General features: G+C 39.1%; 1 protein-coding gene across 6 annotated transcripts in view; it reads left to right on the top strand.

Annotated features, from left to right (window-relative positions):
* Nucleotides 1-18,919, top strand: part of TRAPPC9 (trafficking protein particle complex subunit 9) — a 462,128-nt gene that overhangs the window by 26,014 nt on the left and 417,195 nt on the right. For all 6 annotated transcript variants that reach the window (XM_039548554.1, XM_039548555.1, XM_039548551.1 and 3 more), the window contains 3 exons: nt 1,486-1,702; nt 3,872-4,015; nt 18,449-18,575. In XM_039548554.1, coding sequence (XP_039404488.1) covers nt 1,486-1,702; nt 3,872-4,015; nt 18,449-18,575 — 488 coding nt within the window. The remainder of the gene's footprint in view (nt 1-1,485; nt 1,703-3,871; nt 4,016-18,448; nt 18,576-18,919) is intronic.

Here is an 18,919-nt window from a genome sequence, read left to right as displayed (position 1 = left end):
CCTTGACTGTCCAAGCCTGTAAGCGCCTGAAGTTAAACACACTGATTGATACTTCCAGTTTTGAAGAATGAATTGCTGTTTCTGTCCTTTAGGGCTATTTTTGGGTGAAGTTTGTTACTTGAAACGCCTTTGCAAAACGTGTTGGCAGCTTTAGAGTAATTTAAAGTATGTCTCATTGCTTTTGATTGTGCCATATCCTGTGCACTAGGTGTCAGCATTGGTCTGCACTGCTGGTTCCTGGGACACAGAGTAGGAATCATCCAGAGTTTCTGTGGCAGTTTCTTCTTGGCTGGCTGACTCCAAAGCAAGATTATCATCCAGGCCAGAGGCAAAAAGAATTAAGTTGCCTGTGACTTACACCAATACACTGATAAGCTAAAGAAGCACATGGTGGTAGTTCCTTACCAAGTTTGTTTCAACTTTAAGCCTAAGGGAGCTTTAACTAAATTCCACCTCACTTGTTGGCAGTGTGCATATGTATCATGGAATTCTTTAGGTTGGAATAGACCTCAAGGCAAATCATTAACTCAGCACTGCCAGGCCCAACACTAAACCATGTCCCCAAGTGCCACATCTACATGTCTTTTAAAGCCCTTCAGGGATGGTGACTCCACCATGTCCCTGGGCAGCCTGTAACAATACTTGACTCAGTGAAGAAACCTGGGTCTGTGTCTTTCTATGACATTTTGCTACTTTGACATTATTTTTCACATAGTTGGGAAAAGCTCCCATTGAACTCATTGCTGCCCTCCAAAACTTGCTTCATGCAAGGCAGTGGTGAGGCACTGGCACAGGTTTGCCAGGGGAGCTGTGGATGCCCCATTCCTGGGAGTGTCAAGGCCAGGTTGGACGGGGCTTAGAACAACCTGATCTAGAAAAAGATGTTCCTGCCCGTGGCAGGAGGGTGGAACAAGATGATATTTAAGGTCCCTTGCAACCTAAACCATGTTATGATTCTGTGATTCAGTCTCACAGTGTATAAATCACAGTACAGTTTAGTGGAATGAAAATTTTGTGGTTTACAAGATTAGAGACATAAAAATTGAGACAGTAGTTTCTTGCTTTCATAGCCTGAGATTTTAAGATTAGATTTAATCTTAAAGGGATGAAAATCTTAGTGAATCAGTAAATCTTGGAAGTGGCATATTTGTGCACTCCTTTCATTCACATGACTGTCATGTTAAGTATCTTCCATTCCATGTGGAGCTGTTTAGCTGTTACTGTTTTCACTGTTTACTTGTTAGTACCACTTACAAATAAAGTTGAAGCTGCAGAACTCCATCTTTGCAGTTTTTGTTAACAGCTGAACCGAGCTTAAGTTTTCCTGGCTGTAGAAGCTGTCATGCCTGGGTGTGTGCAAATCCCTGGCCTTCTGCAGCACCAGTGTCTGCTACTGCGTTTTGCCTCCTGTTTGTTTTTTAAAACTCAGCACTTGAAATCTTTGATTAAAAACCAGTCCTTTTCTCTTTTCCCTTCCAACTCCAGCTCTCAGAAGAGGAGAAGATCCAGCGTTACAGCATCCTGTCAGAGCTCTACGAGCGCATCGGTTTCCACCGCAAATCGGCGTTTTTCAAGCGCATCGCAGCCATGCAGTGCGCGGCCCCCAGCATCCCCGAGCCCGGCTGGAGGGCCTGCTACAAGCTGCTGCTGGAGACTCTGCCTGGCTACAGCCTCTCCCTGGACCCTCAGGACTTCAGCAAAGGTCAGTTTGGATTACCACAGTTGGGCACTTAGCTGGCTTTCCATAATAATTTCCTTGAGAGATTTCATACTAGACCTAAATTATTTACTAATCTGAAACTAATTCCAACAGATAAAGCAGTTGTTTAACACTGTACCTTCACTTTCTCTTAATGTTGTTCCAATAATTCCAAATTTCTGTGAGCCACTGCTGAACCTGTTGCTGTGGTTCCCTGTTTGCAGGAAGTAATTGTTTTATTTACAAAAACTTCATTTCTAATGTTTTTCAAAAATGTCTTTGTTTTGATAATATGCTTCTCAGTACATAAAAAGGTCAATATATTATTTTGGATTTTTTTTCAGTTAAAGTGCCTTCAGCTGTTGGCATCAGAAATTGTATTTCTTCTGGTTTTGTAGTTGTTTGATCTTATAATGAAAGATTAAAAGGCCTTTTACATATTTTTGTATATAGACACACATAAAGGTTATTTTACATATTTTTGTATGTAGACACACATACATACATATAATGTAATTAACAGGGTCAAGTAGGTCACATTTTCCCACAAATTAGATCAGAGACAACTAAAATGCTGCTTGGCAGCTCCTTTTGAATAAACCTTTCCAAAACTTTGTGTTGTGTTCTATAGCAGCAGTTTTGGGGACCATTCCCTAAATGTTGTAACTGCAGGAGAGGAGCAGGAAGTGATGGGCTGAGCTTTATTTGTGGATGGTTAGTGTTGTTTTTTTTTAACCTGCTGCGATTTAGCAGTCCAATTATATGTGAGGGGGGTAGAAAATGCCACGTGGACTGGGTGGAAAAATGCAGAGAATCTAATCTAGGAAGAAGGAATGTGATGGGAAAAATATGCTGTGGTCTGGGATGGGACTGTGTTGGGAGAAGAGGTTGTAGAAGTTCTGCAAGAAACGATGATTTAAAAGGCAAAAAAATGACATGATTGGTGTTTATCTTTCATTTTTACCTTTCCTTCATGTTGCACTGAAATGCTTTGTCTGATTTTCACCCCCAAAATGGCTCTTTTAGAGACATATGGAAAGATCACTGTACACTCTAAGATAGAAATGACATTTCACACATGAAAGATAATGAGACTCTCAAAATATAAACTCTCAAGGTTTGGTTGCAGTAAATATTCCTAAAATAGTTTGCCAAATGCTGATGGGTGATATTAGAAGGAAGGCTGTTGAAGTTTATGAAGTATTGCACTTCTTGAAATATCTGTTATTTAAAAATTACTGCTCTTGCTTACTACTAAAAGCAGGTTAAGCTTCATTAAGAGTGTTTCATATTATGGTTCTGAAAGGAAGGTTATGTTATGATCTATTTATTCTTTCCACAGATACTCTGCAAATATGAAGTAATTCATGGTCTGAAACTTAGTTTTAAATACTGAAAATCAGGATATGTGCCTCGTGTTCTAAAGTGTTACTGCTTTTATTGGTCAGGAAAGCATTTAGAAAAAATATCTCTTGCTTGATCTTTAAAGAGAGTTAAGAATTACAAGTTGTTTTTTTTTTTTTTTACAAAGACATGGACTGACAGGACAAGGGGGAATGGCTTCAAACTGACAGAGAGTAGGTTTAGATTGGATATTAGGCAGAAATTCTTTACTGTGAGGGTACTGAGGCCCTGGCACAGGTTGCCCAGAGCAGCTGTGGCTGCCTCATCCCTGGAAGTGTTCAAGGCCAGGTTAGATGGGGTTTAGAGCAACCTGGTCTAGTGAAAGGTGTCCCTGCCCATGGCAGGGAGTTGGAAATAGATGATCTTTAAGGTCCCTCCCAGTTCAAACCATTCTATGTTTCTATGATTTCAATTTCTGTATGAAATCTCATGTGCATTGTCCAGAGAATTTAAAAAATACATAAAACTTCAAAGGTTTTGCGTACCATTTTGGTTTCTGGGAAGTGTTAACTTCATCTTCTGCATTTTAATGGTACATTTCTTAGTTGACAGACAAGCACATAAAACAAAAATTGGTTTCATGTTTAGATATTCAAGCAAACACAATCCTAATTTTTGTGTTGAGTACAAGATTTGGATTTGTAACAACCTTTGGGTGATTGGTGTAAGTGCCATAAAATACTGCTTAGCATATGAAGAAAACCAAAATCAATGGGTTTGTGATGACTTCCAGGTTTAAAATATATTAAATACCTGCATTTTTTCCAGGAACTCATAGGGGATGGGCTGCAGTGCAGATGCGTTTGCTCCATGAACTTGTCTATGCTTCCAGGAGAATGGGCAATCCTGCCCTGTGTGTCAGGCATCTCTCCTTCCTGCTCCAGACCATGCTGGATTTCCTTTCTGACCAAGGTATGACTTTCTACAGAAGAATGTGTTTGCAGTGTCTATTGACCCACAGTCAAATAATGTGACTGTTTTGAAATACAATTAATTGGAGAAGTAATGGAGAGCACAGAAGTTGGGGAATTCTGTGTATGCCTGAGGTGGGTTGTTGATGGTAATCAGTCAACAGAGAGTTGAAATTAGATGATCTTTAAGGTCCTTTCCAACCCAAACCATTCTGTATTTCTAACTTGTAGAGAATGAACATGATGGACCTGAGTTAAACAGTGTTTAACTGGGACAGTGGCCTTAAATTTCTCTACATTTCTTCAGTTTCTTTCTTTTTTTTTTTTTTTTTAATCAGCAATAAATTTCAACAGGATTTTAATACATTTGTCAAAGGTTGACAATGCAAAGTGTCTGTGGATGATTTTCAGCAATGGGAATTTACAGAATCACCTGGAAAGCCAAAAGTGACAACTGTTAGGTTTGTATTACATTGCTTAAGAAAAATATTCCAGACTGACCTATCACCCAGCTCAGTGAGACCAGTGATCTTAATTAGTGCTGAAAGATTTTAAAAATTGGTTTTGCTTCTCAGTAAGCTAGGTAAAAAAAAAGCATTTTTTTCCAGTTACTCCTTTGTTTACAATAAAGAGGATGGAAGTGAAAAAGGATAGGGTTTATTTTTTTTCTTTTCTCCTTTAGTTATGGCCACCTGTCTCCCCTTAGTGACTCCTGCAGCCAAGAACTGTATTGGCAAACTTTAGGTTTTTGCTTGATTTTTTTCCCTCTGTTTAGTGGCTCAAATCAGTGCTGGAGGAAGGAGAGGAACTGGACTAAAATGGATAAACTGGACTAAATGTGCTTTCTGCCTGTAGATCTTATTTGCTGTTAAAAGGTCCTTGGATTTTCCTGGACTTACAGTGAAGCTTTGTTAAGATGTGTGTGGAAGGTTGTGCTGAAGACAAGGTTTAAGCTCTACCACTCTGCATCTCCACATGTGACATTGTTAATCCCTAATCCTAAAAAGGTTTGAACTCTTGAAGAAAAGCAACTTTTTTGTTTTTTGCCTTCACACATTGTATGTCTGAGTAAAGCCTCTGGTTTCATAAGACCTATAATAACTGAGATATTTAGTGCCTTTGAGAAATCAAACTGAATGTTCTCCCATGTGTTTGAAAAATATTTTTTTCTCCTTCTCTCCTGAATATGTCCAAAATAGAGCTTGCTGTTGAGTTTGATGTATTTTATTGATATGCTCTTGCTCAGACATGATGAGTGGTGTTCCAAAGGAGCTGAAGTGTGGATGACAGTGCCAGAAATGTATTTCTGGCTTGTAATTTTTTTGGTAACTTTTCTGAGATTGGTACTGTGTGACCATAGAATCATTAAGGTTGCAAAAGGCCTCCAAGATCATCAAGTCCAACCTGATGTTATGCAAGGGTCCATTTAGCATAGAAAATTACTTTAAATAAATAATTCTTTTAAAAACATCAGAATATTAGGAAAAAGTAAACCAACAAACACCCTTCAGTCTTGAGCTGTGGCAAAGAACAAAAGCAAGACAATTGAAGGCAGAGGGTTATGTTACTGTTTTACTTACTGTGAACTGTTCTCCTTATAAACTGTTAAAAAGGTGTCATTAGTATTTTTCTCTGATAATCACAGTGAAACATCCAGATTTTCTCAACCAATTGAAGGTTTAATTAGAAAACAGAAATAATGCAGTGGTATTGGAGTTCAAGAGTGCCAAGATTTTACTGTTCTTCTGTTCTTCTGCATAGAAAGTTACCAGTTACCAAGGGTGGAAGAAAACTCACTGTTTTGAAAAGTCAGTTTTTTGAATGTTTTCTTTCCTAAATAAACTTCGTATTTTTAAATCTTGTTACTGATTATCTGCTAAATCCTATTCTTGTATTTAAAGTTTGGGTAGTTTGCAAGTCATTGTAAAAATTAGAATAAATAGAAGTGAAAACTCTTAAGCTGAGAGGAAGTTACCAGCTAAACATTTGGCACTGGAACTTGATCTTCTAACCTTTTTCTCTCAGGATTAGCTGCCTCTAGACACAGAAAAGGAATATTTTCTAGTTTTTTAATCTAATTCTGTTCATTTACTAGTTCAGTTGAAGTTGGTATACTGGGACTTCACAGAACAGAAAAAAGAGATTTATTCTCCAAGTAGAAATTCAGCAGATGAGATTTACTTGTTCCAGTGAAATCTAGATCTATTAATTAGAAGCTCTTGCTTCTATTAATGGAACACAAATGCATAGTCAAAACTCGTTTGTGTTTAAAATAAAATTTAGTGTTTTAATTGAATGACACATTTTAAAATACAACTTGTCTATGTTTACTTGAATTTACTTGAACCTCCAACCATGCAGCCTGGCAAAGCTAAATAAAGAGTATCATCAAGTAAATAGGAGATGTCAGTCACTATTTTAACAACATGGAAGCTAAAAATTTGATACAAAATTAAGCTAGTTACATAAATACGTAAAATGCAGTCTTCTGCTAAGCAAAAAGAGGTACTAAATTCTGCATAAACCTCTAATCTCAAGCCATTATGTTTTAATGTTACCAAGCCCTTAAGAATCACTTTCTTTAAATAAGAATTAAAATACGCAGTTGCAAAGTTGCTTGGAATTAAACCTATCTTTTGCATAATACTTTTTGAAACAAAATTGTGTACAGCTCAGTGAATTTGAATTGAGTAATGTCAGATATTTGGAAAAAAAGCCATTCTTTTATTGTGGCTCTTTCCTGATAATATCCATACTAGTTAAAAGGACTGTGACATGCACTGAGTGCAAATAATTCTGAGTTGGCTCATCTGTTAGGGCCTCACTAAACACAGAACTATTTGGAAACAGCTGCTAAGGAAATGTGACTGTCCACTCACCAAAGCATGTCCCTGTGGTGAAGGAGTATAAAGTTGGGAATGTGTCTCCATTGCCTTTTTGAAGAGTTGAGGTTTTAAAGCGAAAGCTGTGAACTGCTTTACTTCAGAAAACGTGGCACCTGTTGAAGGTCATTGAAAGACCTTGTAGTTGATACACCAGGGGAGGGAGCAATAAACTTTGGATACATCAGGCGAACTTGGCTTGGATACCAAGGAGCAGCTGACGGATTTTAGGGGAGCAGAGATGAAGATCATCAAAGATGTGCTGCGACTGAACGGGAGGTTGCCACTCTCAAAACCCTCCATAAGCAAGTGCCCAACCTTCCAAAAGTCTGGGAGGTCTACAAAGTGTTGGAGTTTTTGCTGTCTTGGCTGCCCTGGCTGCTCCTGCGAGGCTGCTCTTGCCCCATCCCGCTGGTGCTGCTGCTGTGGCTCTGCTCCCTGGCTGGGCAGCTCTGGGAGGGACCCCGGGGAAAGCCCCATGGCACCCATGGAGATCTCCCCGATGGCACTCTGGGGGCCAGCACTGGAGCAGTGGTGGGGGTAACCCCTTTCCTGTGCTCCTCATCATTCTTGGCATTTTCCTACTTTTCTGTTCTCTCTTTCTTTCCTCTTATGAAAAAAGTTAGTGCTTTGGATCCCAACATTTAATTTCATTTGTGTTTTAATCCCACTTTCGGGTATGTTTAGAACCTTATTCCTTCCTGCAGTTGTGGATTAAGGCAAAACTTGCCTCTCCTCACCTTAAGTGGATCAGGACTGTCCCTCATCCGTGCAAGCTCATAGTCTTTCAGACGTTCAGCAGGTTTCTAGCTGTCATTCCTGCTCTTTGTTTCTGTGGCGAGGATCTTGTGCTGAGGCGACCTTTTCTCACCCACCATGCATAGCATGGGATGAAACTAGGAGTATTCTATTCTTTTTTTTTTTCTTTTTTTTTGGGAGGGGGAGGAGCAGGGAGGGGGCTAGTTCCTTAAAGACCTTCAAGGTTCTTCTGTTTTGTTGTTTGGGAAATAATGTGCACTTTTCAGTGCTTCTCTGCCAAGATCTTCCTGTCCTGTGGTTATTGTTGCTGCTCTTGAGTTCTTTCCAGTCTTGTGGTGAGGTGACAGCCTTCACATCTGAGATCCCAACTGCTCTGTCAAGTACTTAATGAATTAAACTACTGATTCTGTGATGATTCTGCATTAAACATGCAGAAGCAATTTTTCATCTGTTGACCAGGGGTTTGGATTACTCTTGAGCTGTAGGTGATGGAGAGAACAGTACTTCCCAAAATATCCTGGTGTGCCTTTCTGTCCTTCCTCTGTGTGGTTGATTCTTAAATCACTGGATTTAAGAAAGGTGCTTTTTCTCAGCCTGTAGTGAGATCATTGTAACTGATGAAGAATTTCTGCCCAAATTTCTGCTGAATGCTGTTTCAGTTCCCCTCATCCTCTAGATGAGTTGGGATGGACTTGTCAGTGTTGTCTGGGCAGGCCACCTCGATGCCTTGACAGCTTGGACTTCTTGGTAGGCAAGGGACTTCTCACCATTAATCTGAGAGCACTTTCAAAACTTTTTCCTTTCAAGCCTGCTGTGCTCAAGTGATGAGTGAGATGTCAGCTGCCAGGGTGAGGATGTGCCTTTTGCAAAGAAGTGATGAGTTTGATCTAAGAAAGAAACTCCCAACCTTGTTTATCTTCAGAAATTATGGTTAAGCCGGGACTAAGCATAGTTTGATGATGTCAGATGTGGTGTCTTACAACTCTTAAAATATGTTTTTCGATCTTGCAGTTTGAAAGAGGAAATTATGCAGTATTTTAGACATTTTTATTTATAGAACAGATTGCATATGCATCCCCTCAGTGTCATTTAAATTTCAAATTGCTATGTAGAAGTATGGGAAATAAGGAAGAATATTAAACTGGGCTCATGAAAATTGACAGCTAGACCACAAGTGAATGTGGAAATGACTTTAACCCTTTGTAGCCCTCCTGCCCAGCAGCCGTAAGGACGAGACTCAATTTCTGAGAATCTTTACTTAAAACTGTAACGTTGTCCTGAATTTCCGTCCAGACCTGGGAAATTGAAGTGAAGCTGCACAGACACTTGGTGGGTTTTACCTCCCTGCAGAGATGGGACTAAATGGCATTTCAGTGGAGCCGGGGATAGGAATAGCCTATGAGCCTATAAATTAGTTTTGGGCATGGAATGATTTAAAACTGCATCTTTTTTTGAGGGACTGATGGAGCAGCTTGCGACTCTGTTCACCTCACTGCCTCCTGTTCTCTTGCTCTTGTCTTGCTGTGACTTTCTCATTTCCCCATGTTTACAGAGCTGTAGCCAGAGTTGTTGAGCGTTTCAGCTCATTTCAGTTTGAGCTGGTTGCTCACCATTTCTCCCGTTTGCCACTTCTCCTGCCTATTCTCATAATGTTGCTCTTCTTTTTTTTCTCCTGTTTTTCATATTTAGGTTAGAGGAAACAAGATTATAAATATTACAAATAAAGACATAAGCCCAGAAAAGATTTTGAGGTGTAACTTGCTCAACTCATGAAAAATAGTAACTTCACACAGAAGCAGGAAGCCTGCCAGAACTGAAGGATAATTGAGGTATGGAAAGAGACACTCAGGGAAGATTGAGCTGTATCAGAAAATTTGGATCAGCATTTTTTGCTTAGGAAAGAAGATTCCAGTGCTGGTCCTTCCTCTACAGGGAATAAATCTGTGAAATTATTTTGAAATGTAATTAGAAGTGGTTTATGATAGGGAGTGATCTGAACTGTAAAATGAGTAGTAATAAATTTCAGGTATCAGATAAGGTTCAAAGATGCCAAAAGCATTTTAATTTTAAACAGCTGAACTACAGTTGCAGTTAATTTCTTAAACTTGTTTTTATCCTCACTTTAAAATTACAAATGGCAAGTGTATTGCTGTATTTTTTTAAGAGTTCAGGGAGAGATGGAAGTTCTTCCAACTGATATATCTATGTCATAGTCTTCCTAATGACCCTGGCCATGCCAGTGGTTCTCTTTACAAGATTCATCACTCCCCTTATGCATCCATGGCCGTCTCAATACTGACTAAGTCATTGATACTTCTCTTGAAGTGAGGTAAATCAAATTCCATCCTTTGAACCCCTCTGGAGTTCAGTAAATTTGGCCTCAGTACTCAGAAGCTCTAGTAAATAGTAGTAGGTGTTTGGATAATTGTGATATAATAGGAAGAGGTTGGAACATCTTTGAAGCATGACTTATTTTCAGGGAATGATGGAGCATTTAAATGAGTGTGATTTAGTTAATACAGTGTTCCCGAATTAAAAAGGAAAAACAAAAAAACAAACCAAACCAAACAACAGTTATTGGTACATTAATTCATTAATGATTAGAAGAGATAAAAACAATAAGTGAATGAGTTTAGGGTGTTGAGGAAGGAGATTCGCAGTCATGTGCTCAGCAATAACCAAATCATCCCTGTATTATCAACAGTTTTCAGCACAAATCCAAAACACAGCCCCAGCCCAGCTACTGTGAAGAAAATTAACTCTACCCCAGCCCAAAGCAGCGCTTGTCAAAACAGATGTAAGCTATTCGGGAACTGGCAAAAGTGACAATATCACAATTTGTTGCTGAGTTGGTTGTTTAGAAGAGTTTCTAGAGTAGACTTGACTGTGATAATGTTACTTGAGAGTGGAGAGTAAGAGATCCTGTGTTGGAAACGTGCTCTTAGAGAGTCTGCTGATGCTGTCACAGGTAATCCCCCAGAGCTGTGTGATGAAGGCACCAACTGCTCTGCTCTACAGTTCTGTTTTGTGCTGCAATGCTTAAAATACTTTAAACTGCATTTAAATTAGGGCAGCATTTCTCACAGGATCATCTGTAGTGTGTAAATTAATTTTTAGAAAGGTAAATGTTACTGATTGCAAGGGCTAAAAAGAATGATGCTTTAATCAGATTGAACAGAGAATAAATGCAAGTTAAAACGTTAGAGTTGAACTCAGGTTTACTTAACTGACACTGATGAACTGGTTTTAATGCACTGTGTTGTATTTTAGGTGACAAAGTACCAGCAAGTTGGTTTTGCCCAACCAATAAACCTTTCAAAAGGGAGCTACTTTGGTTGGTCTTATAATATTCAGATTAACTGATTGCAGGATGAGGATGGAAATCTTCAGTATAATTACCAGGGAATATTTGTAGCAGCCTGGGTAGTTCTTAGCCATTACTTTGAAATATTTTGAAGCTTCACCATAGTGTCATATCCTGCCTGTGTACATACATATAAATAAGTGTACGTGTGTGTATGTGTAAAAATATATTAAACAGACTTGTCACCTCGTGTGTTTGATGTATAGCAGTGGCACAGTGTGGTGTAAGAATGAATATATTAAAAAAGCCTGAATGGAAATGCTTTCTGATGCGTTGGAATAAAAGACCTGGGAGATTGTATATGAAGTAAAAGGAAGCTCCTTAGAAGCCAATTAACTCTTATTCATCATGGTACCATGACCTTCACTCTTGTATTCCTGCTCCCAAAAGTTGTTAATCTGTGATACTTCTTGCTGCTTTTTTGAACTCCTGCCCTTTAAAAATCTCCCTCTGGAATTTGTATTTTGTAGCAACAAGCCAACTTATTAAATAACTTCCCTCAAACTGCTTTATTAAAAGGGTGTAATTTATTTTCCTGAATTACATGTCTTTTAGACTTCGAATTTTTTTTAGATGGAATAAATAAGTACAATGGAGTAAACTGAGTAAACTAGCAACAGGAATAAAAGATTCGTTTTCATAGATATGAAAAGCAACAATTTTTTAAGTCTCATGTTATATGAAGGAAAAAATTAAGTACTGTGAATCAAATGTTTAATATTACAGACAAAGCTGAAAGTCTCACACGTGATTTACCTTTGCTTAGACTTGAGTGTCAGTGGGGTACAGACAAAAACTCCAGCCAATGCCACAGCCAGATTCTTAGGCTACAATCAGCAGATCAATTGTTACAGTAAAATAGTGCTTTTTTATGACAAAAAAAATTCTGTTAATTTTTTTAAGGTCACTCATGAACAAAATGAAGTCTTTGAGCTTTAGCCCAAAATTCCTGTCTTCATGTAGGCAGCTCTGATCTTGAAGAAGTCTGATTTCCCTCAATTAATTGAGGGAAAAGATACAGGTGGGCAAATGGAGGCACATTGCCATGTTTTTATTCCAGAAAAAAAATTCCTTTGGGGAAGATCTGCTTTAATTGGCAAGATGAAGACATGAAGAATTAGTGCTGTATTATTAAGTGCTAATTTTTTTGTACCAAAGGAAGCTATTTTAGGAGGTGCTATGTTACTAAAATTCAAATACATTTTATATGAAATTTAACAGACTCAATACTGCTCTCTCACCCTAAATTAAAATTAAAGCCCTGGAATCAAGGTTGCTATTGAAATTGGCACTTTATATGGAAAAAGAAATATCCATGTTTAAAAATGGATCATCCATGTACCTTAGTGAACTTCCCCATATGATGTCCATTGAGTGTGATTGGATGTGCTATGAAAAGATGAGTAAGATAGGAGTGATACTGAAGAGATGTTTTTACAGAAGGATGGGAAAACTCAACTGTACGTAAGGAGAGAGAGCTGCCATGTTTGAATTTTAAGTTTTCAGACAGTTTTCCAGCTTTTTCAACAATTAAACCATCCTTTTCTCAAGCAGGCATTAAAATTTCGAATCCTTGTAGACCTTCCTGGCTAAATTCCTGTGACGTTGTATAACAGTATATTGGGGAAAATGTTCTGCAGAAATCAGTGTGTTGTTCTTCCCGTCCTCTGTCTCTGACTTTCCACACAGAATCCAGAATCAGATGTGTTTAACAGTTGTGCCATTGTATCTGCGAATATTTACAGAACCTACCTTGCCCAGCAGCAGCTTTGCAGCAGTCCTTAACTTCATTTATCATTATAGAAGTGAGCCTAATTTACTCCACTTTGTGTAGAAGTTGGACTCCTGGTACTCCTTAACATGAAAAAATTATTACTGATTTCAGTGGTTTACAGACTGGTTTTGTGTGTACAAAATATATTTTTTAGTATTGAAAGTATGCATGCAGACTTCTGAAGTTCTGAGATATGGTGGAGAGCCAGACACTGAAATTTTAATGGTGTCTTTATGAACTCTGTCTTCAGCTATGTTGATTTTTTAAATGAGGTTTTAACAAGAAATATTTTTGTTCAAACTGGCTGGGCCTTCATGTGTACACATTTTAAATAATTATTAAAAATCTTGTAATGGAAGACTGTGATGTGTTTAGTCAGTCTCTTCCCATTCTTTTTCTCTGTGGCAGTCACTTTAGAAGCTGAAAACATTCTGCTTCTAAAAGACAGCTATTTTTATTAGTCTAAAATACTATTTTCTTCCCCATTCCTGCAAAGTTAGCAGTAAATTGAGAACTTAGTTTTCGAAGATGAGCTATTACACAGCAAATAACTGAATCCTTTGTGTGGATGGAGTCAGTCTCTTTAATATAGTTCATGATGCTCTATTCATGAAAGGAGGTCTTAATCTCTGGGTAGCATAGATTAATTATTTTCCTGTAGTTTCTGCTCTTTTCTGTGTCAAACAGTGAATTTTATTTGTCTCTGCTGTGTTTATTTAGAGATTTATGTTGCTTGATTTCTTAAAGAAATGGGATTCATACTCTCTGCTGACTGCCAGTGCCTTTCTTCGTAAGAACAGCTTTGGAGTCTGTGTCGGGAACACACACATTTATTGCACTAGACAATGTTGGGATGAACACCCAGGGTTCCTGTGTTGCTTTCAAAGCAGCTTGTTCAAGTATCAGATTTCTGAGCAGTTTGAAGTTGTGGTTTCTTGCTCCATGTATTTTTCAGAAAAATATTAGAGGTGCTGTTTGTTACTAAAACTGTAGAAAGTGCCATCACCCAATCCCCATCAGAGTTAATGGGGTGGAAAAGCAGGTGGTGCTGCCTGCAGATGAGCTGCTCTGTTCTGCTGAGCTCCCACAGCCCAAGTGCTGCAGGAGTGGATTGATCGTGCAGGTCTTGCTGAGGTGCTTTGCTCACACCTCTGTCCTGGTCGAGCTTGGGAAGGGGGATGGCCTGAGTACACAAATGTGGTGCTCCCTGTCCGTCTGCATCTGCCCCAACCAGAGCTCAGGCACTACCTGAAAGGGTCTGAGGAGCTTTGCACACCCCTGCAATCTGTGATTAACTGCAGAGTAAAAAGTGTGTGGTGGTTGCTGTCCGTGAATACTCAACTTACACTGCAGCTTTTGTGAGGGTCTTAATGTAGTTTGTGGCCTTTTTGAAATTCTTTAGACAATACACTGTGTCTTGATAGTAGGGAAGCAGATACAGACTTTTTTTCTTATCTAATTGTCAAAAGGCTCACCAGGTAATTTTCATTTTTTGTGTGTGTGTGAAGGAAATATCACAGAATAGTTTGGGTTGGGATGGACATTAAAGATCATCCCTGCCATGGGCAGGGACACCTTCCCCTAGACCAGGTGGCTCCAAGTCCCATCCAACCTGGCCCTGAACACTTCCAGGGATAGGACAGCCACAGCTTCTCTGGGCAACCTGTGCCAGGGCCTCACCACCCTCAGTAACTAGTTTTTTCCTAATACCTTATCTAAACTTGCCCTCTGTCAGTCTGAATCCATTTCTCCTTGTCCTGTCACTACATGCTCTTGTAAAAAGTCTCTCTCCATCTTTCTTGTAGGCTCCCTTTAGGCACTGGAAGGCCATATCTATGTTTATGGGTGCAAAAACTACTTTTTCTCTTGTTTTTTTTTTTCTGTCATTAGACTGACTTTTCTGTCTTGTTATATATTACTATTAATTTATTAAGGAAATGTTTGAGTCTTTCCTGAAAGAGTTGGGTCGGGACTGCTGCAGGAACGCCCCTCAGACTTCTTCTTTGTGACCATTATTCAGTGTTTTCAAGGGAGAAGGAAAAATCTCAGCCAGCACAAAGCACCCTGGGCAATGAGGGCTTTTGTTAAAATGTTGATTCTGCGCCTATCACTGAGGTAAAATTGAAGTCAGAAGGTATTTAGCTATTTGTTTTCAATATTTTAGTGAGCTGCATGAGGAAATGAAGTTGTTCCAATGTGATTGGTGGGTCAGACATGAAATGTTCCCTTTCTTTATTCCACCTGGCTCTAGGTGTACTGCAAGGGACACCATGATTTGATCAACACAACTTCAACCAGTTGTTGCCAAAGAACAAATGCTGCATTTTTACTATTTGCCTTAGTGTTCAATGGGTAGTGCCTGAATCTGAGTACAGCTGTTTTAAATTTTTTCAAATATTAAAGAGCTAAAATCTACAGTTAAAGCAATTGTGTTCTCATTTTCTGTGTTATCTGCCAAGACATGAACTGCTGTTTGTGTGATACTGTTAAATCACAGTTGCTAAAGGGCTTAAAAATGTTAGTCTATAACTGACCTTCTGTCCTGTCCTGGTCTGATTTTTTCAGTGGCTCCATTATTGCGAAATACTGCTCCACATGACTGTGAAATGAGGAGAAAGTTGTCTTTTTCACATTTAGTAGCTTTTAATCACTAATGGTTTCTGACTGTGCACCTGAAGCTCTCAGATTTTTGTGTTCTCATATTAGAAGAAGGTTTGAAGCAGCTTGGACACAAACCCAATGCTTGTTATGTTGTTGTGAAGTAGTTAAGCAATGAAATTCCAAGAATATGGGTGGACTTGCTACATTTCCGGTGGTCAGAAGCAGTCAAAACCAATTTGGTATGCAATGGGGAAACTACCATGGGGTTATACTGATCAAACTGAGCAGAATGTGTTCGAGTGCCAGTGCTGACAGTGGCTTTGCTCAGCTTTATTTGGTTACAGCCATTCTGTGATCCTGGTCTTTCAGTGAGTCTGGAGAGAAACTGCGGGGAAAAAAATTGTGAACATAGTTAATCCAGATGAGAAAATAAGCTGTCACTCCTCACTCAGTAAATGAGTCTCTAATACCTACACAACAGTATCCAGTAGTGCTCCCAGCTGCAGGACAGGCTTTTAAAGCTGTTGAGGTGAATTCACAGGTCACAGGATCAAGTGGTGGTTGCCTTCCTGCTGATCTGTACAAGCATGAAGGCACCAGATGGGTAAAGACCTCCAAGAGCAGCTGGTTTTTGTCTCTTCGAAAAGGTAAGTGCTGGTGATAACAGTCACAGAAATCTCCTAATTGTGGGTCAGGAAGGCGGTTGAGGAGTTCAATGCATCCTCCCAGGAGATTCTATCAGAACACTGACAGGCAGCCAGAAGCTGTGAGAATTCAGAGCTGCAATTGTTGTAGCAGGTTTTTGGCAACCATTAGGCCACACAGATCAGGGAGCTGAGGTGCTCCTCAAGGGAGAAGGCTCCAGTGTTTGCTTTCAGAACTGGCTCTCGGGCAGGATCAGGCAGCTCTTTTGCATCGTGAATACTTCTCATTGTGTCCTGCTGATGTGGATTCCTTCAGCATCTTGGCTGAGATGTGGTGCTAAGAAAAGGAACAGAGCTGCTGGCCTGGCAGCCAGTGTTTAAAGCTGTGCTTCACACCACATCAACATGGAAAAATGGTTTGGTTTAGCTTTGTCTTCCCAGAAAGTATATGGAGCTGCTACCATGGAATCACCGCACGACTCAAAAATCTGTAAACAAATTCTTTTTACAAATGGCAGCCTGCTTTCTTTGAGCATGTTTCACACTAGGGAATGAGCCAGTGCTCTGGAATGACAGACCTTCGGTTTCAAGCACAATTAAGCACATTCTGTAGTGTTACCTTCATCATGTCTGGTAGCTGTGAAGATTTCCATCTCGCTGGAATCTGCTTGCACTATGTGCCCTTGCTCCTAATATGGCAAATAACCTGAAATTTTGATGGTAATACTCAGCCTTGAACCATGACAACTCCTGACTGTGCTGTGCTGCTCCGAGTGTATGTGGATGTCTAATTAATGTGGTTTTGGGAACATTTCCTACAGGCAATTAAAATGTGGGGAATGGCTCAAGAGACTGTTCAGTGAAACACAGATGCAAACAAGGCAATTTGTCAGTTATGTGGCATTAATTCCATAGTGAAGGGGATTATAATCAATGTTTATTTGCTTTGAAGGAGTGTGTACTTGTGGCTGTAGAACTCACAGACCAAGCTGGATTGATGTGGGCAGTACAAGCATTGCTGGATGTTTGCGCTTTTCAAGGGCCAAGATGGTGTTTTAGACAGGTTTTGGTATTTTTGGCATGGTTTACAGGATGTTTCTTTCACATTTTTCTCACTCCTCCTTCTCACAGCTGCTATGCAGCATTTTTTACCCTTTCTTAAATATGTTCTCAAAGAGGTGCCACCAGCATAACCAATTGGCCCAGCTTTGGGCAGCAGCAGATTTGTTTTGGAGTTGGCTGGAATGGGCTCTATCATGGAGATCCCCTGGTGTCTTCTCCCAAAGGCCACCTCTTGCTACCAAAAGCTTGCTGCATTACCCAGTACACCTGTCTAAGCAGTTTTTTTGGTACTACTAGTGATAACTACTTGTTATAACCCTCCCGTTTCCTATTTAGTTTTATCATTGAGTATTTTGATCTTTTAAGTATTTCCTAGAAACAGTTTAGATATTGAATAATTATTTTTATTGGTAGCACATACGTGGAACAGCCTGGTTTAGTGGAAGGTGTCTGTGCCCATGGCAGAGGGGGGTGGTTGGGGTTCAAGGTGCCTTCCAACATTCTGTGAATGTTCATTTTAAAATAATACAGGTCTTTTCAGCTGCCTCATTCTTCCTTCTAAACAAACACTCTCAGGCTTTTGTCTGTTTGCAGACTCCCATTTCATCAGAGAAAGAGATAATCATAGAATCATAGAAAGGTTTGGGTTGGAAAGGACCATAAAGATCAAGTACAATTTTGTGCTGAGGCTGTGTATTTCCAAATAGACTTTTTTTTTTTTCTGGAGACACAGATACATTGTTGAAAATAATTGCTGGATAAAGCTAATAAGCAGTCATTGCACATTCTTGAAGATAACTCCAATGATATATATTTATTTGAATGTTCTTGTACTTTTAAGCAAAACCAAAGAAAACCTTTCTTACCAGTTGTTATAATTTAGTAGCGTAACACAGTACAATTATTTTGAGGATTAGATGGTTTTCACACAAGTTAACATTGAAAGTAATTTGTTTCTCTTCATTGCCTTTGATATAATTTCATCTAATGTTTCAGAGCAGGGCCTGTTCCCATAGAATGCTGCTATTAATAATATGTGTGAGGCTGATTGCTTTGTCTGTATATGAAGATTTAATAGATGAAATTGTAGAAACTTGTACTTTGACAGTAAAAAACCTAACAAAAGTAAGTATAGACTGGCACTTGAAAAATTCTGAGAAATCTACCAAACTCTTTTCCTTAAGGTCACTTAATTATATTTGATCCATCTGTTGAGGTTGAGCTTAACTCCAAGTGCTGAATGCAGAAATTAGTTGGCGTGCCATTAGAGTTATTTTGTACAAAAAAAGGCTATAACCTCATCATAATTAAATGTGAGCTTGAAATAATTTTAAATTTTATTTTCTAGAAAAGAAAGATGTCACGCAGAGCTTGGAAAGCTACACGGCAAAATGCCCTGGGACAATGGAAGTCATCACTCTTCCAGATGGTTTGAAGCTACCTCCTGTTCCCTTCACCAAATTGCCTATCGTGAAGTAAGACCAAAACACAATCTTTGACTTTTTCACAGTACCTGTCAGATTTTAAAGGATACTGAAAGGATGCAGTCATCTCACTTTATGCATGTTGATCACAGGAACATGAAAAAATCTCAAAATGTCAAATTGTTTTGAGAAGCTCTTGAGCAAAAATAGAGCCTTTGACCAGAAAATACTTCGTGGCCTTTAGTTTCAGAAAGAGATAAGTTTTGTTTTTTGAAGAACTGTCCTTCAACAGTGTCTTGGTTTGAAAGACAGGTGTCTGCTAAGGAAGGCAGGAGCCTCCCTTGGAATGGCAGATGCGACCCCCTTTCCCTCCAAGTAATTATAATTTTGAAATC

Source organism: Corvus cornix, chromosome 2 (assembly GCF_000738735.6).
Source record: "Corvus cornix cornix isolate S_Up_H32 chromosome 2, ASM73873v5, whole genome shotgun sequence".
In the NCBI taxonomy this organism is placed as follows: Eukaryota; Metazoa; Chordata; class Aves; order Passeriformes; family Corvidae; genus Corvus; species Corvus cornix.
The sequence above is the reverse complement of the archived record's forward strand: the minus strand, read 5'-3'. Positions and strand labels throughout refer to the sequence as shown.